General features: G+C 36.3%; 1 protein-coding gene across 2 annotated transcripts in view; it reads right to left on the minus strand.

Annotated features, from left to right (window-relative positions):
• Positions 1-26,511, minus strand: part of PIK3C2G (phosphatidylinositol-4-phosphate 3-kinase catalytic subunit type 2 gamma) — a 200,105-nt gene that overhangs the window by 95,641 nt on the left and 77,953 nt on the right. For both annotated transcript variants that reach the window (XM_052668620.1, XM_052668619.1), the window contains exons 17-18: positions 21,158-21,251; positions 19,925-20,019 (exon numbers count right to left, since the gene is read on the minus strand). In XM_052668620.1, coding sequence (XP_052524580.1) covers positions 19,925-20,019; positions 21,158-21,251 — 189 coding nt within the window. The remainder of the gene's footprint in view (positions 1-19,924; positions 20,020-21,157; positions 21,252-26,511) is intronic.

The following is a 26,511-nucleotide window of genomic DNA, read 5'->3' on the forward strand; positions in this document are numbered from 1 at the left end:
ATCTGAGGTGTGGAGGGCAGAATGGCGAGGCCGAACTCTTTTCAGTGGTGAGTGGAGACAGGACAAGGGGAAATGGCCGGAAACTGCAGCATAGGAAGTTCCACACAAATGTGCACAAGAGCTTCTTTACAGTGAGGGTGATGGAGCACTGGAACAGGCTACACAGGGAGGCTGTGGAGTCTCCTTCTCTGGAGATGTTCAAGACCTGCCTGGATGCCTACCTGTGCGACCTGCTGTAGGGAACCTGCTTTGGCAGGGGGGTTGGACACAATCTCTGGAGGTCCCTTCCAACCCCTACAATTCTGTGATTCTGTGATTTTGTGAAATACAGCTTTCAAGACAGGCAGTACATTTGAGAGGTATGGTTCCATCTTTACCAGTACTTTTTAGGTGTGTTTATGTACGTCTCTGCCTGGACACATTTAAAAACTGCAGATTTTCTCCTCTGAACAAATGTCATGTTATAGTCAGCATGTCATACAGTACCTCACTTATACCAGAATCAGAAAGCTTAAGAGTTGTAAATCACGTATCTTTGTAATGGCTTGGAGTAAATTTGCAGCACAGAAACTGAAGCAAGCCAGTCACAATAGAAACTGTATTCTTCCCAGTGGGTAACTATACTGGAAGAGTGTAGTTCACTCTTTCAATGAGTGGGATTAGAAGGGATAATCACCATTAAAATAAGCAGACCCAATGGCTTTAATGGGATGATATCCAAATATGCCAGCAATTAATTGCATACAGGAAGTGAGTAGGCTACTCTGCTTTCAAATCATATAAATAAAATACAAAATTAATCCATGTTCAAGAGGGCTCAGTTGAGCCAATGGGGTCACAGAGTTTCAAAGCTTTGTACTATATCTGAATTTGGGCCACAGTTATTACAACAATATACTAAGGAGAACATGACAAATGTTTTTCTTCTTCTTCCTATTGTTTGGGTAGTTCATGTCGTCCAGAATGGCCTTGAATAGCTTCTGTAGCTTCCTATTAGATTCACAGCAGGAGCAAAAAAACCCTGTGACACTATGAAACAAAATGTATGACACAGAAGTAATTATGTGTGGCTCTACATGCACTGGGCAAATGAAATATACAGCAAAGTGCAGAATTAAACCTGAGCTACACTGAAGCGTTTTGGTTAAATTCTCTTATAAATGCTGCACACGCTTTTTTCCCCATTCTTCTTTTTACATACCAATACAGACGTAGCTTCAGGGAGAAAAATAAAATTGTCTTTCTACAAGGCCAATATGGCCTTTGGCGGCTCATGTAACGAATAGTAACAGGTTTTATTCATACTTTGTGAGCCAGATCTGTAGTTTATAATCTTAGGGCTTTCAAATTACTGTTCTTATGACTCTCTCTGTGCATGGAGAACAGGTATTTTTGGTAGGTGGGGAAAGGAGAAAGCAGAGGTGGATAGGAAAAAGAGTGACATTATTTTAGAAAATATATGTCATTCAAAAGAATTTATTCTGCAGGACAGTCAGCCTTGAGATGGGCTGTTAATTTTTCTATTTTCTCTGCACTCGCAAGAATTTGCTTTGTTTAACAATGTCTAAATTGTTTCAAGTAGAGTTTCTCTCGGATTTTTTAAAGACACAATACTCAACTGTCAGTAGCAAAGGAAAAATGGATAACATTTGATACAAAACATTAGGAGTTAACATAAGGCAACATCACTTCTCTTGAAGAAGCTGTATAGATCTATTGTGTTTTAAGTGCAGTTAATGTGGGTGCAAGAACTAGAATGCAATCCCACATTATTTCCTGATATGTCACTCTCTCCTGGATCTTTGCTATCATCTAGACATCTCCACTATAGCTGGTGTCCCACTTACTCTTTTGCTAGTATCTAACAAAGGACTTTTTTTTCCAGATCACTGCTTACACAGCAATAAGAAGGTATAATGAGCCTTCAGCAGATGTCACTGTATGTGTTTTAGTAATGAAGGCACCTTAATGCAATTATGGGATTGCAGAAATTTGTTTTAAGCATTCCTCTCATATCGTATGTAGTGTGCTTTCTGTAAGATGTCAAGTCTTCTATTTCTGGAAATTTGCCATGTGGTATCTCATTAGAGAAATCTGCTGAAGAGCACAGCTTCAGCAGTTGGATTAATGCTGCATGACAACAAAGGACGCACGGATCAGATCATCAGATCACAGCTACTTGCTACCTCTGTGCATGTGTGCGCATCACTTTGTCAAAAGAATAACTCAGAGAACCTCCATACCTCAAATAAAATGATATCATGAAGACACATGGTCCTTAACACTTCAAAAATAACAAGGAAAACTCATCTGTTTGCAGGGAACTGAAGACAGAGAATCAGACTTTTCAGTAGGCGAGTCTCTAGAGTCCCAGTAACACTTGTTAATCTTTTAATGATTATGGCTCTTCTACGGGAGAGATCTCTTCAAACTGCAGTTCTCTTGATGCATAAGGCTATTCTGCAGTCTTCCTCAAACAAGATTATATGTACCATGTTTTTGTTTAATTAAAACCATTCCTTGTCAGCTCATTTCTGTCAGTGGCAGGACAAAAGAACCAGAATTTGCACTGTAAAGAACAGTATTTCTGTTCTTCGTGCCCCTTCTTTCTATTTCAGTTTCTTCCTCTCTGCTTTTCTTTTTCATCCTCTTTCCTTGCTATCTATGCTTTTCTCCCCTCCCCTCTCTACCCCTGCTCTATATATCAAGCTTCAAGCTTCTTTTGCAAGAGTAGGAAAGAAGAGCAGGCTAGACAAATATCTTTAGATTTCTTTTTAAAATACTGATCCAGCTCTCATCTTTCTTCAATTTTGCCACTTTATTTCCACCAAATATTGGCTTTGTAAAATGAGAAGTGGGAATTTGAAATTAAGCTGATATTTCAGGGAAAACTTGCTGTAAAATATTAGCAAGAGAAAACCTTCCTTTAATTGGCCCAAGGGTATATTCCTAGTCAACAGCTGGCCTAGTTACCAAGGAAAATAGAAGAGCTGGAGGGCAAGCACAGTAGGGAAGAGAGGAATAGACCTATATGAAATTAGGTTGGCTTAGTCAGAGGCTTGCTGAAATTTTTCTTGCATTTCAGATAGCCTGTTGCCCTTTCATTGATGGGTTGTAGATGTTGAGTTTCATCTGGGTTTACAAATCCATCTTAGCTCTACTGAAACATGTTCAGCCAAGGGTCTGAACTTGAATAAATATTTGAATCATCCGAATTCCCTTCTAATGAACCCCAGCCAAGAAGGCATTACTTCTTGAGCTTTTATCAAGGAAATATTACATGACTCTCTTGAGAGCACATTCTATAGTCTTAGGGTTAAAGTTTAAGGAAGATAAAAGAATTTTTTTTCTGTTTTGAGTTTCTGTTTTTACTTGCTGGGAGACTGTAGCAAAATTATTTCCTATGTTTTATTTGTTTGCTTTTGTTTTCCTTTTCAAAGGATTATCTACCTTCTCCAGAGAATGCAGTGTTTCTTTGCAAGCTGCTCTTATGTCATAGAGGTAAATTCTATGGCAAATAGCTCTGATTAATAACATTGCCACATCCTCCCTGTGTGGTATTCATATAACCAGCATCTTCCAATCATCTGGGAGAAAATAGCAACCTTGAGCTTTTTTTCACTCATGAGAAAAGCAGAATGCAGATTAGTTGCTGTGATGAAAAGCTGAGCTCTAGTTCCAAGAGTCACAATCTCATTTCTGGATGTACTGCTGCAGTAAGCAGGTGTTATTTTTCCATATGTCCTGAGCAGGTAAAGAGTGGAACATGATCTCCAGGGGCTGCCTCTGCACTGGCTGAATAAATATAGATCAGAGATTCAAGAAAAAATGCTACTGGGACTTTGAAACTCATTGCATCTGCTACCATTATCTTTCTTGCATCAGATGCTGCCCTTGTGCTCAGTCCATTTAAGGGTACAGCTGGACAAGTGGCAGAAAACATAACTTTCCTTCCCTCCCTCAAAAGACTCGTACTCACTCCCATTATTTGTGAACAAATATCTCAAATAGCCCACATTTCTCCTTATAATCATTTTCTGCTAAGTGGGAAAAGTCTGTGTGACAAAAACTAATATGGATAAGCGTCATATTATCTCTACCAGCAAAGCAGTTTCAGTACTCATGGGCAAGCAAACTAGGGCCTGGCAAATTACAGTTTAAACCTCCTGCAAATTTCTATTAAGAAAATCTGACAACAAAGCAGGGCAACAACTGAAGACTTTGCTTGTGTCAGCTTAAAACTAATGCTAAAATTGATATTAAAACGGGCTTTTACTCAACTGGCTTTTCATTTTCATACCATGACCAAGAAATATACTTCTGAGAGACGCACAGCACAAAGCACTGACAACTGCAAGAATATTTTTCATGATGGTTGCTTAAACTCAATTCAACAAACTGCGCTATCAACAGAAACACATGCATGATATCTGTGGGTTATTCAAGTAATCTAGAAGCTAGCTAAGCAATACCTATGCTAAAAAGAAAAGTTTAATTAATAAAAATGCTTCTCTGGAGAGAAATTATCACACATCACAAAATGGTATTTTCAAGAAGGTTAAGTAGAAGAATAAACACCAAATTTTAACACCATTCACAAAGACAGCTCAGGCTCAACAAACAAAATGCTACAGGTCAAAGCAGAAATTAGCCAAACGTAAGCAGAGTTTTATCAGCTTTTATCAGCTACTATCAAGTCAAGCCAAGCCCTAAGCAGTGTTGAAATCTTGGTTGCTGTCTGATCTCCATTGTGCTTGGTGCCCACAGGATAATTATTACAGATAGCAATATTTTATTTGCAGGACAGAATCCTATTTCCCTTGGTGATGTAAAAACAAGACCTTACATAAGTAAAAAACTATAATGAGTTATAGCTTTTATGACTTTTAAAGACTCTTCTTTAAGTTTATTCATGTCCATGGACTTTGCTCTGAAATTTCCTCTTCAATCTCTTTTGCATTAGCCAAAATGGCAGCTGCCACGCTGAAACTATTAGCTTGATTAATATCAGTTCAGTAAAATCAAACTTTTTACTAATTCAGACATTTATATCCATTTAATATCAGCTGACATAAAATTTTTGCATTTAATACTAATTGAAAACTACTAGTTTCTTATTCCAAAGACTATTAGCTGTCACTTATAGCTTTTTGTACAGTATAGTCATCAAATTGTATATTTTCTTCTACTTGCAGAACTTCAAACGCAAGTATGCAATGTGAGAAAAATAAAACATTTAGGGAATTTATCATAAAGGTTTTCTCCTCTTATTTTCCGTTTGAAGAATTTCTGACTAAAACAAATGAATAAAAATATAAGAAGCTACTCTTCATTTAAACACTGTTGAACACAGTTCCTCTACTTATTTATTTATTTTTAACTAAATAATTTGGGGTATGTTTAGCTTGTCTTCAGATTCCTTTTCATCAGACGTTGCGAAAAGCAGTGCCGACCTCTGCTGTGATTCTAATATATAACATAAAATCCATCAATGGCTACAAATGAATGTTGTTTATAAATTAAGGAATCTAGAAGAGGTAAAAGCATACTTCATTACACTTCTGAGTGGAAGATACTACTAATTTTTTCTTGGTGGAGTGTTTACAGGGGCCTGACACTGTCTTCACTTATGGCCAGTGGAATTCCTTGGGGCTGAACACAGTATTTGACCATTCCAGTTCATCTGTCTCTACTGTCTGATTTTCATCATTGTACTATCTTCTAGCCATTTTCTGAGTGGAACTCTACAGAAAATTACCAGTGAAAGGGTCCATACAACAATCCTTAAAATGGAAGATAAAGACCTGGGGAAAGGGTGCTAATGATGACCCTAAAGGATCAAAAATTAAAGGAAGGTGGAAATTGAATCAGTACATAAGCAAATACGGTTATGGGATTCATTTGTAACTTACAGAATCATGTATGCCACTGAGAGGAACCTCAGAAGGGCATTTGGTCAGACCTCATGTTCAAAGCAGAGATAGCTCTGATATTGGACTAAGTAGTTCAAAGGACTTGATCTCAGAAGTAGGCCCAGAATTTCTGAGGCAGGAACGAACTGAGCTGTACTTGAACCATACAACTCTGAGTCCTCAGAACACTGGGGTGGTTTCAAAGGATATGACCAAATGATAGGCAGGACTTCAGGGATTCGGTGATCAATCTTAGGAAGACCACTATATCTTCGGTGGCCATTACAGATTTTTTTTTTTGGAAGTAGAAACATGAATAAGCAGGCAAACATCTGCATTTCTAAGATATGAATACCACTGTGATCTGGTCTGCCTTCAGTTCCATTAATTACGTAAGTTGCTATGAAATTAATGCCTCCTATTTATTTTCATGCAAACAACAACAGATACAAAGAGTACAATAATAGTATTTGATAGAGAAAATTCACAGCTGCAAAACGTTTTCCACCACCAACACTACTATTAGCTATTTTGTACAGATGAGCTGATTGAGATGCTCTTCATTTTCTGGTGAAACAGCTGTGCATGGCCATCTGGAACATGGCTTGTGTTTCACATCAATGCTGCCTGCCACCACTAAAACACATCACCCACCTCCTCACTGTGTTCACATCCACCGTTTGGTCTCCATAAATGTTTAGCAAGTAACCATGAATGTCAACAGGTGACATTTTTTCCACATGGAGAAATTCAGTGACACACCTCTGCTTCATATGCACTTCCATGTCAGATACCCACTCTGTCTGGCTGCCCCTTTGCTGTCATCTGTCACATGGCAGCAAAATGTAATAGAATATTGGCTGGAAGGTTCAGTCTCTACTGTCATATCACCAACATCTGCCTCTGATGTCGTGGGTCAACTTAATAAAATTGAAGGCATTACTTTTGGAGCAGCTATCTTATATTTCAACTGAATAGTAATCTCTTGCAAGCTCTTTTGGCTGGGGCGCATGTCACAGCAAATATTTTCAAATGTATGTGAGACAGATTCCTTTTAGTGTAAGAACTGAGAATCCATATCATTGTTTACATGGTCTAAATCACATCAGCCAGAACTATCCTTGGGTACGTAACAGAAGAGACTTGGATTTTGCCCAGGATAGGGCTTAGACAACATTCTCTTGCACAGATACAATGTAATAAGAATTTAAAACAAAACAAAACACAAAAAAACACCTGTACATGAATGAACAGCTGCATACATACTTTGCACCGTTTGGGCTACAGTCTTCCTGGTACTTAAAAAAGGCATTGGAGGACAGTTGTATAAGAGTCAGGATCATAAGAGTGTATGAGTGTGAAATGATTAAATGTAACACTCCAGTGGCCCTGTTGAAAGGAAATTGATATCTGCTCATTTCTAGAATGAATAACATGGACTGAGATAGAAGAGTGGTTACATGTGTAAGGTCTCCAGAGGAGCACACAGCAATATAGGTAATCAAATTAATATTGCACTACACAGGAAGGGGACAGAAACACCACAGGTTATACTTGGAAATGATACTTCTTTTTGTATGGAAATGGTTCTAGGTCTCAGAGTTTTCTGAAGTCTTCATCTGAATCTAATCTTCACAGCTGGAAGAAATTAGTCCTTTTTCTTAGAGAACACAGTAGAACTGTATTACTTAATGCGCTACTTTATCTCTGCTCCCTTTTTATCACTTTCCTGCATCTTGCCTCCTAGACAGATATTTTGTTTTGCTCTCCTTTCTGGCTCCCTCTACAACTATGAAGCTTCTTTTTATCATTTTCCTGTCTGAAGTTTCTTCTTTTCCATTTCAAATCTGATTCCATCAGGAATACTGTAGCAATTCCCTCTGATCTCAAGCTAACAAGGAATTCTTCAACTTCTTAGTCTTGGAGAAGAATTGGGATCTCGAAGTAGGAGAGACAGGAATGTGTGCACATCAGGGTAGAGGGAAAACCCAGTTAGAACCTTTCCAACTGTCAGAAGCACGTTGCTTTTCACACTACATCCTTGACTCACTTCCTAGTGAATCTTGAAGAAAGCATTCAGTTTCTATCCACAGATAAGGTGATAAAGATTGCTTGCATGAGAATATATACACCAGTGTATGCAAATCTGTAAATAAACAGCAAAGCGTACATTTGAGAAAGCACTAGAACAGGAGGCAGCCTTGGGGAGCTGTTATTTTAATTTCACTGGATGACAGACTGTGAACAATTGCTGGAGGAAGCTGAACATGAAAATCTGAGCATTTATGTAAGACAAAGCCAGTTGTTTTTGTTTGTTTGTTTTTAAATCTGCTTGGATATAAGCCCTGCTGCACAAACTAGAAAATTGAAGAATAAGAAGCATAAAACAGGATTTTATTGAGAGAGATGGTTGAAGGCACATTTGTTGTTTTTACCAAAAATACTTAGAATTACCTTTTATCTCTAAGGATTTGAACTCTCCAGGACATTTATTGGATGAGTAAAGAAAGGAAATATATTAGTGTGTGAGTGAAAAGATCATTCACTTGTGTACACATTATTGCTTCTTTATTCAACTGACTAGAAAGTTTTTGTTACTGTGTTATATTACCTTTCTCCCTCCCTCTTTAATGAGAAAGGCTTTACTATTCACAGTTTTACTAACAAAATGGTTTTTTTCACTTGCTTGTTCACTACAGTATATCTAGGTTCATATAAGGGAAACAAGAACAGCAGAAGTCCTCTTCTTTCTGATGAAACCAACACCCAGCATGTAATTTTGCCATGGTTTACTAAAATCCTGAGCTGAATAGAAACAACTAGAAAAAGGTTGATATTCACCTTTGAAAATTTCAAGTGCAGATGATTTGTATTAGCTCTTCGAAAGAAAGTGAGATGAAAAACAAAGCTACACCAGCACTGAAGTTTTGATCAAATTTCCAAATAATTTCCTGTACACCTACTGCCAGGAATTTACACTATAGCCTGTTACAAACGTCATCCTCCACATAATAGTGGTTGTTTTTTGTTATTGTTGTTGTTTTATTTTATTTTTTAATTTTTAATTTTTTTCCAGCATATTCCATTGGACTTTCACTCAAAAAACTGCCATCAAGGAACAGCACTCACATACTGCACAACTGAGATACAAATGATATTTCATAGATAACTAAATTTAAAAGGTCCGTTTTGAAGCAAACTGCAACTATCTCTTAATGATTTAGTAATCAGCAATTCAGACAACCACCAAGAGGAGGAGATGTACCTTTTATAACAACCTTTACACTAGGGACTGTCTTAAAACATGACTTTATGACTTTCACCACACCGAGGTTGAGCTGAAAAAATGCTGGTGGCTTTAGGATAAGATTTTTTAAAAGAACATCTAAACAAAAAAGATAAACTAGTAAAAGCAGATCAGTGTGACACTCACTGGGTTACCTCAGCCATAAGTCTCTACTTTCATATCTCTAATGATTAGTGTTAAGTATCCAGACATTTTCCTCAGCTTCATCCTGTACCTCTGTACCAAACCATATACATGTTTGCATCTCAGTTGAATATTTCTGTGAAAAAAATCTTGATTTTTTCTGAATATTTTTCCTTAAAAACATCTCAGTGAAAAATTCCTTACTAATTCCACATTAATCCTTCATCCATGAGTCACATAAGAACTATTTAGTAAAAATACCACTGTTTATATAACACTGAGATAACAAATCTTGGAATATATTTATACAAGAATAATGACTTGTAAAAGGTGAAAGACAATTCTTGTGGCCTGATTTTCCTTCCAAATCAACAAAGTAATGAATGAATTTCCTGAACAGTGTTCTGCGTTATTTGGTAGACACAGCTAAAGAACAGTCCAGTTGTCTTTCTTCTGACTGAGATTTCTTCTAGTTCTTTGAAACACTTGTTAGAGTTTTACAGGATATAGATTTGGAAGGAATCTTAATTCAACTGAATTCCTTCAGAGGCCACCAATTACTTTCAAGTATGGAATGAATATCAGTTTTAACCAAGTGGGCTCTTTGCCAAGAAAACACCAAATGAGATGATGAAGGCCATGGTCTGTAGCGAAATTCTCTTGCTTAAGAGGTTATGACAGCCTGTTCACAGCATTGTTTGAGCAAAAACACATAATGCAAATGGAACTCATCAGACTGTTCTTCTTTTCTTCTATAAGCTCACTTCTAATTTGGTTTTCTGCCAAATGACAACTTTATGGTTATAGAGTAGTATACCATTTAGCAGGGGTGAGGCATTCAAAAAGCAATTAACGCTTAAGGAAGTATTTTCAAATAGCAGGAGCTTTATGAATATAATCCTTAAATACTTATCATATACAAATACCTAAAAATACTGAATTATAATAGTTTTGCACATTTGTCAGTGCAGGGCATTTTATCAGTCCTCAACTCTAACCTCTGTAGGAATATCACCTTTCATTATAGTTTTTGAAGTTTTTATTATAAACCATGTTAATAATTATATTTGGTTTTACATTTGGAAGTTCTCAGAAAAATTCTCATTAGTCACAAAGTAATTTTCTGTCAAATCACGTACTGATGCCACATATTCAACAAAGTCTGATTCATAATGACTGAGGCCCAGGTTTCATTCTGAAGAAGAATAATTTCACTTAGAAATATTAAACACAGAAGCACACAGCTGACTGTGATGTCAAAACAACCAAGTCACTCATTACACTGAATGACCTGTATCCAGTTTCAGCCTTTTTCTTTTTACTCATACTTCTCCCTAATGATGTTACTGGTAATGTTCAGAAATAGGAGTGATTTACTAAACTCAGACCTGTGAAACTAAGGTTTTGATTAGTCACATGATAGCTTTAAATGAGGACTCCCAACATATCAATCAAAAAACACCAACCAAAACTCACAGCCTGAACTGTGTTTTTGCAACTTGTATTTACTTTACAAAGTAAAAACTTTGCAAAACACACTCAATGAAAAATGGATTGAAAAGAACTCTCCAGGGTAGTCAAGGCTAATTTTCCCAATAACTGATTCAAACAGCTATAGTTAAAACATAATAGCTTGCTGAGCCTGAGTGAGTAAAAGACACATAACAGCAAAGTTTTTTTCACATCTTATGATGCAACTTTGAAACATCAGCAGATTAACTTTGCAATAATTGCCCTTTCTAGAAAGAAATCTTTAAACACAGGGGATCATAATGAAATAGTTTCCATCAATCAGAACTTGCTCGGTATGACCGCAACTATGTAGCAGAGAAGCATTCTGCTGAAGGACCATTCTCAACTGCAGGGCTGCTCTCAGCTGCTGAGTGCAACATTTCACTGGTCAAACACAACTGCTGCTGCTCAGCTGAGAATTGCAGGAGATTCGCCATGCTGTTTGCTTTCCAGCAGAGGATTTAACTCTCCACAATCATCATGGCCTGATCTGGAAATTCTGAATCACATTTACATTGCAGCTACTGTTATTATTTCTACATTTCAGATTATTAAGTTGGTCGCTCTTCGTTTATTGGCCTAGCTCAATGAATAAATACAGAATATTTCAGTGGAACAACAGAGCTGTATAGATTATGTTCAGTCATCTCCTTCCAGCAGTCTTTCACAGTATAAAAACACAAACCAAATCATTCACATCCATCAAATTCATAGCTGCAAATTATCCATTTGAAGTGACAGGACTAAATGAATGTTTTCTCAAAAGCTTTCCTGATTTACTACTACTTTGATTTACTTCCCAAATGTTCCCCTGGGACAAGCAGAGAGATCTGAGGTATCCGTCAGGCAAGATTTTGGCTGTTTTGTTTTTGAAGGAAGCAACAATAAAACATTTTTATGGAAGAAAGATGAGAGGAGCAGATTAAAGCCCAGCATGACAGTTGCACAGAGCCCTGCTCTGAATCCCCATCGCAGCAACACCAGCTCCATTTCCTCAGCCAAATGCACCCCTATGGCCTACGCAGAGGACATCTTTCTCCTGTGCCACAACAGCTGGAGGATGGGAGCTTTCAGCTCTGTTCCACCCCACAAACTGGTTGTTTAGTTCATCAACATCCTTGCATCAGAGACATAGTAACAGACCACCAAAATGGTACATTTAATCAATTCCACAGAGAATATTCAACAGACAACACCTATATTTCATGCTTAGTTACATTCTTGGAGAGGTAGTTATGATAGATACAACTTTAACCTAATAGGGAGTTTTTCTTTAAATGAAAAAATGGATTTGCTAGCATAAATATTTTTAAATGTAAAAAGAGTGAAAATGAAATAAATCAGACTAGCAGTGTTTTGAAAAGCAGTGTACCAAACAAACATTTTCCTTAGTGCTACCTTATAAATCATGAAGCAGCTAACAGTGTTAAGGCCAATTGCTCAATATATATATATTTTTTTCAGAGTGCTCTCACATTTTTTAGTCCATGTTTTCAACTCCAACTCTGCTTGCTTGCCCACGAATACAGTAGTGTATTTTATCATTACAGTAACACATACTGATAACTTCAGCCCTTGAAGGCTTTTTTTATATTGAGCTTGGCAGTATTAATCGTTCTCAAATATGATTTTTGGCATTTAGAATTTCCTTTGTTCTAAAAGTGGGAAAAATTATCTCTATGTTCAATTACTAATTTAGCTGCCTGTACAAATGTAATCAATGACAGGAATAGCCATACTTCACTCCATTCTCACCTTGCTACACGGTCACAAAGGTGCCTTACCTCTTCTTTTTTCACACTTTCATTCAGTTCATTCTAAACATTCAACAAATCTGTTCTACTAACAATGTCAAATCATCAAAACAAGACCCATGCAGAACTATGTTCTTTTTTTTTTTTTTTTTTTTTAAGAATTCACAAGATTATATCATATCCACCAAATTATCAAAGAAGTTATAGTTTTAATTAAGCAATTAAAACTATGTTTATTTGGTTCCTTTCTTTAAAAGTTGTAATTTTTAACAGAGTGGTTAAAACTAATCTCCTCTGTATTCAAAATGGCAAAATGCTATGTTCAGGTTCTTTGTTCACCTTTCAAGATAGTGTTTGCAATTTGTTTTTTAATTATTTGGAACTTAGTTTTTATTTCCTTCTAATTAGAAATTTAGAAGTGAAAAATGTTTATTCTTTTAATTAGCATTTCAATATATAAAGAGAAATCACAGCACCTGCAACTTCTTTGGTCTTCGCAAATAAATACTATATGTGCAAAACCCTTTACATTATAAAAGTGAACTTAATTCTAGAAAAATGTTGTCACACTCACTTCCAGAGATAAATTGCCTGACTAAAAGGCTGCTAAAGTCAGCGGAAAGCATCACAAACTAGGAAGAGTTATTTATGTATTCAGACTTCTCTCTTGTGTATGTGGAATAATAAAGACAGCAAATTTATAGATAGTCTTCCTAAAATGCTAGAAAACTTGCCAACCTGCCTTTAACTTTGCCTAAAAGTATCATTTTCAGCATGGGAACCAGATCATGTAGCCTTTGGAATCTCTCAGTCAATCTCAGTCTGTGATGAACATTAGGGTACATTTTCAAGAATAAAAGCGGGAGACATGGAGAACTTATTGGAGCTGGGTTGAAATGACACAGACATAATGGGGCCAGTTCCCTCTGCAGCATACAGACTGCATCAGCACTACATGCCACTGGGATCTGGGCCTCCCTGGTTCTGTGTGTGCTACCCTGCAGCAATAAGACTCAATTCTGTGTCATTGTTAGAGCCCCTAGCATCAGAAATACTTTGAGGGTTATATTATAGTCCACAAAGAGCAGAGAGAATAAAAGAGGCTGATGGCCAGTGGTATCTGCCTCAGATGGTTCACATGTGCATTCAAATGTGGGCAAGGCAGTGTTGCAGGCAAGGCAGTATTGGAGGCAGAGCACATGTTGGGCAAGTTTCTTCATCCTGCCTTTTGGAGGGGGTTCCTGATATGAACTATTTCCAACATTGCTCCACTACTGTACTGGAAAAAGCAGTCAGTAGAGCCAAAGTGGAAGGTAGCAGTTATGAGGTATAGCTGACCACAGGTCAAACAATTGATCTTGCCCCTTAATCCACTGTTATTGAGTAGTATTGACCAACACAGACTAGCTAGGGAAAGTTACAATATATTTTTGTAACTATATTTCTGTTTTCCAAGGAAATAATCTAAATTCCACTTAGGCTCTAACAACAAAACACTCAGCACAGTAGACAGCTGAATTCCTATCTCAGAAAAATAATGGTCCAAAGATATTAAATAGTACAGACATGTAGCTACAGTAAAAAAACCCTGTAAATTATTGGCATTTCAGAAATAGGCATTACAAGTTCAGAATGAAAATCCCTAGATATTAATCTACATTTTAGGTTCTTTACAGTCTAAAACATAATTATGATCATATCAAGTACTCCTAATTCAAGCTAACCTTATAATTATTACTTGGATGAATGACGCCTTACCTCAGAGGGTTGCAGGAGTGAGCAACTCCAGGACTGAACTCAAATTTTAATTCAGAGTAACAAAAGAACCAATCAAAAATATGCTAGGACTGGCTGCTCACAGGTTTCAAGATACATACGTGATTAAGTGTTCTTTTGATTCAAATCAGTAAGGAGAATGAAATAAACACAAAAGAAAATTGATGATTGTGGGTTTAAGTTGACGTCATTTAATTGGGTTGGGCTTTTCAGCTTTCTCTACACAGTTATTTAAGAAGTTCATTAATAATTAGCAGAATTGACAGTCTCTGACTGTTATAGAGAGACACCATATTGTGGGAAGAGCTGAAGCATGGCTGCCTATTTAGCATTCAGGTAATTAAGGATGTTAGACAGATGAGTGCCTGTTTGGTATATTCCTTCTTTTGAAGTCTTCAAGTAAAATACAGTTAGTGTAGATTAGTTTTAATAGCAAAAAATATATATTCCCTTTTAGAAAATATGAAGCAGTAATCCTGAAATTCAAAGCATGGAGCTCTGAATTAACCTAAGTAGAAACAGTTCTGGAAAACAGTATTGAGAGGCAAACCTCTCAATGGTAGAGAATTTAGTGATGTCTTTTTAAGCTTTTATACATTTCTTATGTTGGTTTTGCTTCCTACTGCTCTCTTCATGTAGAAAATGAAATACAAATAAAATATGATGCTCTATTCTTGAAATCAATAGTCTAATTCACTCTGCTTTTAGTGTGCTGGATTTCATCAAGAGTTAGCTCACATTATTTATGAGATATGCAGTTGTAAAATAGAAGACAGCTCCCTTTCTCTTGGTTATCAGACTGAATGCAGTTAAAAAATGTTATAAATTAAAAAAGAAATCTATAAGGCTTTTTGCAATTTAAAGAGAACTTTGAAAGAGCAAGTTGCAAAAGAACATTTTGCCTTCAACAAAGGTTTCACTTATCTTTTTGGTTTCTCGAACTAAGCATATAAAATGCTCGTGATCTGCCAAAATTTACATACACTCATACTCTTTCCCAAAAATGAAACCTGTTTGTAGCACCACCTTCAAGCAGCTGCCACCAATCTTAAAGGACACTACCCTTCTCCCCATTATTCAATCTTCCTATGAAAGCCAACCATCTGTGAGACATATTCCTAGGCACCTGCTGCCCCAGCCAGCTGTTTCAATCGTACATTGCAGCTGCCACCTATGGAACTAGCTGGAAGCAAAAAATGCTCCAAGCAAATAGGAAATGGATCGGCAGGTTGCCAGAGACAGAGAGGTCGATTAAAACTCAAGGAAGAAAGCTGACTGAAACTGTCTGTAAAATGTGGTAGCAAGGAAATAAATGGAGACTTACAGCAGATGAAATGTCCTGAAGGGTCTCAGCAGGTTTCTTTCCCCTCAAGCAACTCTTCCGCTTTGCTAGAAGAAATCTTTAAGAAAGCTTTCCTACTCAACTTAGCTGCAGGGAATGGGAAAATTCACTCCAGTTTTCTCCTATCCTACAAATTGAGCTATGAAAAGGCCAGAATCAGAGTAAATTTCTAGAAGGTAGTTGAGAAGGGTAAATGTTCCCTATATCTCATGTACATGAGGAACTTACCTTGCAATAAAGCTGAAATGGGATTTAAGTAGTACACAGTCCTGTGCTGGCACTGTATGCATGGGTAATTTTTAGTCTCCTGGTGAAGGGGAGTACACTCAAAAGGACTACTGAGATACAGACGGCCTACATTTATGAAAAGCTAGAGAGTAGAAAAGTCATGCACAGTAAGGAAAAAAAAAAAGGTGAAAAATCAAATGACCTGGTTGCTCTAAATATAAAAATTAATGGGACAAATCCACAGCTGGTACAATCAAATACTTGGTTTCATCAAAGCTTTCCTGATGTACAACACATGAAGATGTGTCCCAAGAATCTTAAAATGAATATTCAGTTCACTTTTGCCAATCACTGCTCAATTTTTATTTTATTTTTTAAATAAAATTTTCAGATAAACTTATCACTGCTTCATGGCAAGAGCTTCAACTACTTACTGTCCAACATCACTATTAAAAAGGTGATGAGCTGGTACATCATTAAAGGCAGCAGATTATTTCTTGTGTGCAGGGAAATTGTGTCAATTTTAAATAAGTGAGCTACTGTTAAAATGATGTTTGTCATTCAAGTGAGTTAGCATTGCCAGTCACCACCAATTCTAGTAACTATTGTCTTGGTTTACAATACTGTTGAAAAACATGGAAGTTTAACTCAGCTGATGTTTCCTTTGTGATTATGAAAATGTATCACTAGTTTACTGAATAATATTAGATTTTACATCTTCTGCTCCAAGTTCTATTTTGGGTAGAAACATGGTGCATACGTTGATTGTTTTTTAATAGTGGAACATTAATGTCACTTATTACAATTAAAAAATTGACATAATATCATTTCTACAGCTTGTTTTAACCAATTCTTCCTTCTAAGGCTGGGTTTGGTTACCAATCTTGTTAAGAAACAGAATTAAATGCTTCAGAGAATAAAACGCTAACTGCACTTCTTAAAAAAGATTTGGGAGCATGCTTGCACACGTATGCTGCCTGTATTATTAACTTAATGAGCTTTTTTTGAAAATCTCTTTAGAGATAACTGGACAAGACTCAGTTTTCCATTGTTTTTATAAAGACAAATCCAGTTTGCAGAGTAAATGAAAGCCTTTATTAATACAAACCATGAAATTACTGCTAAACTTTCTAAATAGAATTTATTACTTGGGAAACTGGATTTAAAAGTTCTGGAACAGAAATATTAATAATTGCATACATTTAAATGCTTGGTGGAAAACAGCTTGCTTCTGGAGAACATGGTGGAGCAGAGTATATAAAGAAGAAAAGTGTAGAGTCTGATGAACACTATAGGTGTGTGCTATATTTAAACTCTCCAATTCATATTGAAATGCTTGAACAAAAAGACTAAATAAAAGAGGTATGACTGGATACCTTCATGATCACTTTGTGCAGCTAAACATATATATTAAACACTCGAGTCCAGTCAGGCTTTTAAAAAATTATCAGTTTTTGAGAGTAGCCAAGCAGGCATGCCTTGAGAAGACATCTCTCCTGCTAAAACTAATGACTGCTCTGTGTATTCTGGGTGCACATAGTTATACTACTATTATACTACTGTACTTTCAAGGATGGCTACTTTAGACGTGGCTGCTGCTATTTCTGTATTATAGTATTTTCTCACGTTGCTCCACTCACCCAGGCTTTCCCATATTCTAAGTAAAGTGCATTAAGTGAATTTGTTCTCAGAAACACATCATCTATTGGTACGTATTGGTTTCTTATTACAGAAACACAGCTACCACATGGGAAAACACGACACATGACAGTGTTGTGCAGTGGTCCTGCAGATTCCTGCCCAGGCACTGGGTAGATACTTGTTAATAAAAAAATCCTGTCCCAGTTTTAAATGAATGAATAAATGAATCCATCAAATTTCTGCCAAGAATGTCTGCCAGATAAGGTACTGAAAATCCAGAAAATAAAAAAATATATATTTGAAAAAATATACATTTGAATATATATTTGAATTTATGTATGCATTATATTTATACATGCATTTATACATACATATAAATGTGTATTTGTATTTATATTTACATATCTATACAAAGGAACATATACTAATTTTAACATTTAATCAAAAGTTACCCGTCTAAGAAACTAATGTTTACATTCAGGTAAAATATACCTTCTTTACGCTTGTTTATTTGGGGATAAATAGCAAATTACTATTTATACAATTTGGAAATACTATTAAGGGAAGTATCCATGGGATATTCCAGAAAGATATTTAGTAAATTAGTAGTTTCCATCTGCAACCAAAGCATAAGAGGGTAATCAAAATATTTAATAAACACACAGTAGCTGATGATATCTCCACTTCCTGATGCACACAGGGATAAAAAGTGCTTGTAAAATAACCCAGGGTTGGATGACATCAACACGTGCTACCAGCTAAAAGGCACAGAATACAGTGAACATTTAGAAATATTCTACTAGATATAAGTGTGTTCAGTAATATTATATATTAAGGCTGCAGGGTGACCTCATTGTAGCCTTCCAGAACTTAAAGGGAGTCTATAATAAGAGGGGAGCCAACTCTTTGAAAGGGTAGATAACAACAGGACAAGAGGAAATGGTTTTAAGTTGAAGAAGATTTAGATTGGATACTAGTTCTTTACCAAGAGAGTGGTGAGGTGCTGGAACAGACTGCCTAGAGAGATTGTGGATGCTCCGTCCCTGGAGGTGTTCAGAGCCAGGTTGGATGGGGCCCTGGGCAGCCTGGTCTAGTATTAAATGGGGAGGGTGGTGGACCTGCCTGTAGCAGGGGGATTGGAGCTTGATGATCCTTGAGGTTCCTTCCAACCCAAGCCATTCTGTGATTCTATGATTAAGATATATATAAAATATAAGTCCTTTACCACATTAAATTAAATGATGCCAGATAAGGATATCAATTGCTCAAGATACAATTTCTTCTATGTATTTCCCAAGGCTATACCATCAGATAAGTCAAACAAAATTAGGAAAAAAAGAAAAAGGATGGATCTACACAGGTCTATGTTGCAAAGTAAAGTGGAAGAAGTTTACACATGCTAAATGTGGTGCCTCTTTAACAAATACACTGATTAGGCATATTACTATTATCCTATTTATTTCAGTGAAATGAACACAGGCAAAATTCTATTTTGTCCAGAGACATTTCCAGAGATCATGCAGATATAAAAATAAGATCTATGCTCTCTCTGACCCCACACTTCATCAACAAAATGATTACATTTCAAACTGTTGTCTTTGCTTCGCAGGGAGGAAAGCTTTTGCTTTCAGAGATCTGAACCAGTTGAACTGTAAATGAAAGTTCATTTCATCCATCATTACTAAACAAGAAAAAAAAAAAAAGCTAGATTTTCAGATCACAGAGCAGCACAGATGACAGAAGATACATTCCCTTTCCAACAGCCTTGAAGTGATGGCATTGCAAACAGTAATCATTGCATGCAAATAATATGATTACAGATATCCCTTCATTGTATAGCTAGACAGTGAATGGTGGTTCCTATCAGAACTGTTACATCTTCATGACTACTAAAAGGAATGGGAACACTGCTATCACAAGTTAGAATGATTTGTAGATGCTTCAGGAGACTTACTTGAATAGACATGAGAAGTCTGAAATCTTTAGAAGAGGTCAGAGAAATCTCAAAAACAGGACCTTTTATCAGTAAGTCAATGCTGCTTGGACATCTTGCAGGTTCTGAGTAAGACTACTTTATGTTCAAACCAGATAAGGAAAAAAATACAAATGGTACCTTAATTAAGAGAGCTGACCTTCAATTTTTTCTCTAGAGACAGGATGAAGTCAGAGATAAGCAGGACTTTTACTCATATCCACTACTAGAAGGATAATGATGAGAGAGTGAAAAAAACTACTGTTTATTTTAAACAGAGTTTGTCACTGATGAAGTGATGGATAATATTCACTGTAATGGAAAATGGATGAATTAATAATAAAAAAACAGTCTTACCAGTAAAGTTGATGGGCTACTTGGATGCTCTGAAGAGAGCGATTCAGCAGGAGTTTCACTAGAGGGCCTTCCAGACTCCACTCAAACTTAAGCACCTTAACAGATAAAAAGAACAATCACCTGAATGCTGGTCTTGTTATCTTTCACTTACATAAATAAAATTAATTGGAAAGGATAGTATCTCCATTTACAGTTCATTTACAGTTTCATGTTTGCATGAAACAATCCAACTTATGGAGAATGCCCATGAAATGAAACTTCACGACACAAGTAGATACTATCCCCTGCAAGACAACAGGATATCATCTGGATTTCGGACATAAATATACATGCAAATATACAGTCTTTGCTATATTTACATTTTTGCCATTTTCATTTGGAAAATAAATTCTATCCAAAAATTTATTTGTGAAACAGGAGCTGTGAAAGATGAAATCTTTCAAATGTGCTGAATGTTGTAAAGGTGTGATGGTTCCACTTCTTCACAGTAAAGGACTACATAGATATGTGCATTCATGTGTACTTATGTATCTACATACAAATATGCATATGTGCATGGATATGTGTGCATATAAATATAAACATATTGAAAAAAAAAAACACAAATAAAACCCTGAGGAACTCTGAAATGAAGAACTCTAAGAAAACCATGTGGTTGGAATTACAAAATAAGTGGATAAGACTAGCTCCTCCTCAACTAAAGAACAAGACTGACTCAACAAAAAGTTATATTGCAACAGGCCCGTAATACGTAAAGCATTAGTTTCCACTGAAAAGTAATGTACATTTCTGAAGGAACTATTCTATTACCAACTTGATGTAGTTACTGTGTGCTGACAATGATTTTCACTGTGTATGTGACACTAGAGAAATGTGATTCATTGCAAAGAAACCTCTTTTTGACCACAACATAGCCCAGGCCCTGGCCTGGCAGTCATAGCATCATTTGTTTTATACAGATGCTATTTCTTCTTGCTTTTTTTTTCTTTTCTTCCTTTCTGTAGAAAGGTCACTTTGTGGTACATGGAAAAGATCAATGACATTACCAAAACAATTGCATTCTCTCAAGTGAGAATATCTATATGTTTGTCCTGTTAATTCAAACATTTCATCAGCTGGTCAGTCTTTCTTACTTATTGCTCTTACAATATATAAAACTGAAAGAACCAAAAGTGTTTAATGAACTTATTGATCTGGACAAAAGACACCATTGGCTAAAATTTTTTTTCTTACCTGAACCAGCTGTGGGAGATATTCTAACAATTCATCATTTGACAGATTTTCTATTTGCTGGACTGCTGTTCGGCGAATATCTTTATCTGGAAAACTAAAGCAAAACAAATAGATATTACTAAGAGGTACCAAGACACTGTTTATGCACTGCAACTCTCTTGAGCTCTTACTGATGCAAAATGCTAGAAAAACAGTTTTTTTCTCCAAATGGAATAGAAAAAAATCATTTCATTTCCTTCACTGCAGCAAGAGTCAAGAAATAGAGAGTACATCGCTTAATTGGATTGGCTGCTACAGCACTGTACAAGAAAATCATAAACCCAGTACCCTGGAACACTGATCTTCAAATGCCTTTTTTTATTTTGAATTATCAAGCATTATAATTTCCTTTATATTTATTGAAATATGAAGGCAATTGTGCATCCTCCCTTGCTGTTTTTAGCTGTAATAGGAAATTTCTGTGCAATGGAAACACTTAACAGTCACTTGAAAGCATTTGTTTTGAGTAACAGCATGAAAACTTGAAAATTTCCGTACAATGAGGCTTCATGTTAGAAAAACTGTTGCAGTGTCAGTGCTCCTGGTTCATAACATAACAAAATTTTAAATATTTTTAAACAGAAGTAATTTGGAAGTGAAAAGCAGTTTTTCACTTTAGTTCTCCTGAAAGAAAATTTAGTAAAAAAAATCAAGGCATTCCCTCAGAAGGTCTCCAAGTCTGTGAAAAATGCTTCTCTGATGGGAAAATGCTCAATCAGTGCTCATCAGAAGCTATACCCTCAATAAATCCTGGCAGGAAATGTTCAACGAGTGTTTAAAATAAGCTGCATTCTCAAAAACAATCTAGTTGAAATCAGTATGACTGCGTCCTAATACAGACTTTGTGATGAAACTGTAACTGTAACTGATAAAAGAAGATAAGATGCTGTGGCAGCAATGATAAAAATAGGGAAAGGAGGACAAATAATCTAGCCACTCAATTTTTTTTTTTCTTTCAAATAAAGAGAATGAAATGTTGATGTAATCTTGACTGATCAAAACTGCCTGTTAAAAGTTTCTCTTAGAAAAAGACAAAGAATACAGTGTTTCTTCTAATATTCAAAAGTTGACTTACTTCAGAAAAGAAGAAAAGAAGAAAAAAACCTTTCTAGATTTTGATATGCTGCCCTTTTGATGCTCACAGAGAATTCCAAGAACAAAAAAGTTGCCTAAGTTGCTTTACACTTAAGCATTTTTCCATGGTCCTGCTTTTATGAGGAAAAGAATAGATGTGCTCATCTGCATATCTGTTACGCGTCAACAACATGCTTAACTATTTATCAGTACTTGACATTTGTCCATTACAATCCCAAGAGTCTCTTCTGTCTTCTGAAGCAAACTGGGAATGTTCATACAAACCTTTCCCTCATCAGAACTGTAAGAGTTATCATCTGTGCCAAAGGGGCAGAAATGTCTTCAGATGCACCACAGTCAATTAGATATTGTTTTAAAGGGCTACTGGGCTGCAGTTCAGTTCTCTAGGGGCAAGTATCTGCCCCACAAGAAGCAATATATCCCTCAACTTCTGAACAAATACAGCCATTAGACTCTTTCATGCACTGCAGTCCAGTGTCTCACTGATTTGTCACTCCATGCCATACGTAAAAATGATGAATAAAGACCACAGATTATGTTGCAATTTGCCTTGGAGGAATTCCTTTGAAATCAGAACTGTCACCTATGGCAGAAGGTCTAAGGGGGCCATCAATATTACTGTTTTATATGCTCATCAGAGAAACAGACTGGTCTTCTCCCAGCTTTTTATCCAGCACCTTTTGTAAACTCTATATCCACTAAAAAATAAATCAGAAGTAAAACACTAGAGGCAGTGCCACATTTGCAGTACTGACTTGCTGATTGCTATCACAAGAAAAGAAACTGTAAAGGTAAGTGCTCTGAAGTATAATGGCCCTTGCAGCTCAAAAGTTGAGCTTTTAAATTTAATAAAATAAACTGAAGTAAAATAATAAACAGACCTATGTATGCTTTGATCACCAAATTAACTACATTTCTTCCAATAAAAGTGGACATTTAGAGAACAAATAGCTAAGAGTCAGACCTACTTGAGATGTCCAGTTTTTTGTACTGATACCAGCTGTAATACTTTCAAACTTCCTGTTAATGTAGCTCATTTAATATTTTAATATTATATTTTTCTGTTATGGTACATATTTGATGACGTTTATAGTACAGTTAATAAGCACTTGCATGATGCTGGGAGAGCCTTGATGGGGACAGACAGAATACTTTATAAATAAATTATCATGTTTGTCCCAAATTAGCCCACTTTGCAAGTACTATTTATTTTTTTACTTATTTTTTTACAGGCACCCTATTAGGAACATGAAGTTGTTACTTTAATATTCATATGGCTATTTACAACAAAAGATACTTCAAGGAGGATCACATATTAAAAAAATTAATTCTTTCCATATCATTCCATCATCTAATTTTGCAGTTGCTCCAAAGGCTTGTGTGCCAAGCATGTGCTGATAATATGGAAATTAGTCAATTTCTTTCCCTTCTCCCCTAATTCAGCAGGTTTCTGAACAATGAAATATATTCCATATAGACACAGAATCTTCCACCTACCACTGACATTCTCCCACTACACCATGTCTTTTAGTACAGCATCTGACTCAAGGTTTGGCCTCACCAGAGCTGAGTACAGGGAAAATACCACTTCCCTGCTCCTGTCGACTACGCTATTTCCAATACAAGCTAGGGTGTCTACACTACTGATTTATGTTTACCCGTCTATCAACACCCCTAGATCCCTTTCTTCTATACAGTCTTCCAGGAACTTTGCCCCAAGCCTGTAACACTGCCTGGGGTTGTTGTGGCCAAAGCGCAGGGCCCAGCTCTTGGTGGCCTCATTCAACAGATGGCTCTGTAACTCACTGCGAGAAATCACTTTAGGTCTAACAAAACGTGGTTGCTGTTTACATACTGGGGCATAGGTGATTTCCAAGGCTTGCTATAAAGAATATGTAACTTTTATATACACAATGAGAACTCAAGAATGAGATGAGATGACCATATCACAACAGAGTCAATACTACAGCCTTTTGGGCTCCTAAGGAGCAAGAGCTGATCTCAAGTGCATATACCTGATCAGTTTTGGAAAGAATTTGAGCCATGACTATGAGGTTCTTGATGTGTGACCTTTGACAACTGTTTGTAAAAGCAGAGATTTGGGCACCCCTCTCCCTGGCTGTTTTAAGACCATATCCAAAAATTTAGCAAGAAAAAATCGCAACTTAAAATAAAATACTTAAAAATGTTTGATTCTTTTAATTGCACAAATTCTAAATGTGATTGAAACTGGACATTTCATTCAGGTTTCCAATTACTTCTAGCTATGATCTTCCTCTTCCTTTCCTTTCTGTTCCCTTTCTTCTATTTTTTTCCCCTCAACAAACAAGCTATTGGTCAACAAACAATTAAGTGGATAGAATTACTGTGATCCTCATTCATTTTCCTGAATTGCAACACACAGTACCTTTCTTCTTTTGAATAATTATATGTTTGCCATCCATTCAGGTAATGGATATTCCACAACTGGGACTGTGTCTCATAAGTTTGTCCCACATTTATATTCTCAAGGACACTACTTAAGAAAAAAACAATACGTAAACAATGGTTGTCAGGTCTAGTCCACAACAGTTAACGTTATGATGGACTTCAAATTTCCCCTTCACAGCTTGTCTTGAAGCCTGCATACTCCTTAAGTTATTAAACTGATTTCCTTTGATATTTAACCTCAAGTAACCTTTTGCTGTTTTGTTCTTTTATCCCTGCATGATGCCAGTGATTGACAGCCATCTATTTTGTAACTTCTGTCTGAGTAGTTTAAAATTGTTAGGTTTCCCATGAGATTTTACGACGGTTTCTGAAAAAGCTGAATATTGAGCTGAATGAGAACAGACTACAATTTGCTTTAGAAATAAGAGCAACATCCAGTCTTTTATTATTCTCATACAGATAGCCAGTACGGAGCATCTTGTCTGGCTTTACCTTTCAGCTAAATCAGATTCAAACAGAAAATTAAGTGCTGCTGAGGTATCCTGTGGATTTGTGATATTCTCTTGAGATTTTGGCATTTGCCAGTGACTTGATTGTAAATGAGAAATAGATGTGCGTTTCATTTTTTTTATTGCAATGTTTCAAATAACCCCATGCTTGAAGATATTTGTCAGATAAACTGAAATGTCGTTTTACTGCATTTTCTAGTGTTTGAGGACTTCTGTAAAGAATGAGATGACCTTTCATGAGCCATCCACACCACAAAATTCTGCAGCTCTAGAACATGTTAAAACAAAGCACAAAACTAATTATAGATTACTGTTTTTTCTAACTTTATTTCTTTGCATAAACCCATGGTTGCCCTCCATGTTGATATACAGTTAGGACCCTTTTAATCAAATAAGTTGCAGAGAGGCCAGATATGGTTTAGCTGCATCTGTTTGATAACTATTAAATGTTCTTTGCAGACTTGCAGGTTAAAACAATGGCTATCTGATTCAAGGCGTCTCAAATCAATTTGGCTTTCAAAGTTTTATGAACAGGCTAGTTTCAAGCTATCCCATTTTATTATAATTAGTGTTTAGAAAGTGAGTTTCACATATATTTATATATACCTTAACCTCTATAGCTCCACAGAAATTCTGCTAAATAATGTGAAAATCAACAGTAATGTTTTGAAAGTCAAAGGCTGAGGGATACTATAACCATAAGCATATTATCTCTGTCCATGGAGGAGTATAAAAGAGCCTAATTTCTGCTATTTGGGTTAATGAATTCATTTTGGCTTTCCTTTTAGATCATTTGAAATCAAAATAACCTGACAAAAATTTGCAAGTATGATTGCTTTATACATACACAGAACATTGGCATACTAGCGATACACCATATGAGGTAGCATTTCTAGCACTGTCTTTGGTGTCTCTCAGTTAAGAAGAAAATTCTCTGAATAAACAAGTATTCTGGTGTCATTTCCCCAGTCTGCCACGAAAAGTAGATATGGTCAGAGAAAGCTCTAATTTCACAGAATCACAGAATCACAGAATGGCCAGGGTAGGAAGGGACCTCAAGAATTATGAATCTTCAACCCCCTGCTACATGCAGGGCCATCAAACTCCCCATATAATAGTGGACTAGACCAAATTTCACTGAATTTTGGCTTTTTTTTTCGCCGTGACCAATAGGTGAAGTCTATAGTAAAACTCATAGGGCACCAATAAGCAATGGTGGAAGGGACCATCCTTATACTTTTGCTTTAGGAAGAAGAAATACATATTTTTCAGGCAATCCCT

Source organism: Tympanuchus pallidicinctus, unplaced genomic scaffold (genome assembly GCF_026119805.1).
Source record: "Tympanuchus pallidicinctus isolate F22 unplaced genomic scaffold, pur_lepc_1.0 scaffold8, whole genome shotgun sequence".
Taxonomy (NCBI): Eukaryota; Metazoa; Chordata; class Aves; order Galliformes; family Phasianidae; genus Tympanuchus; species Tympanuchus pallidicinctus.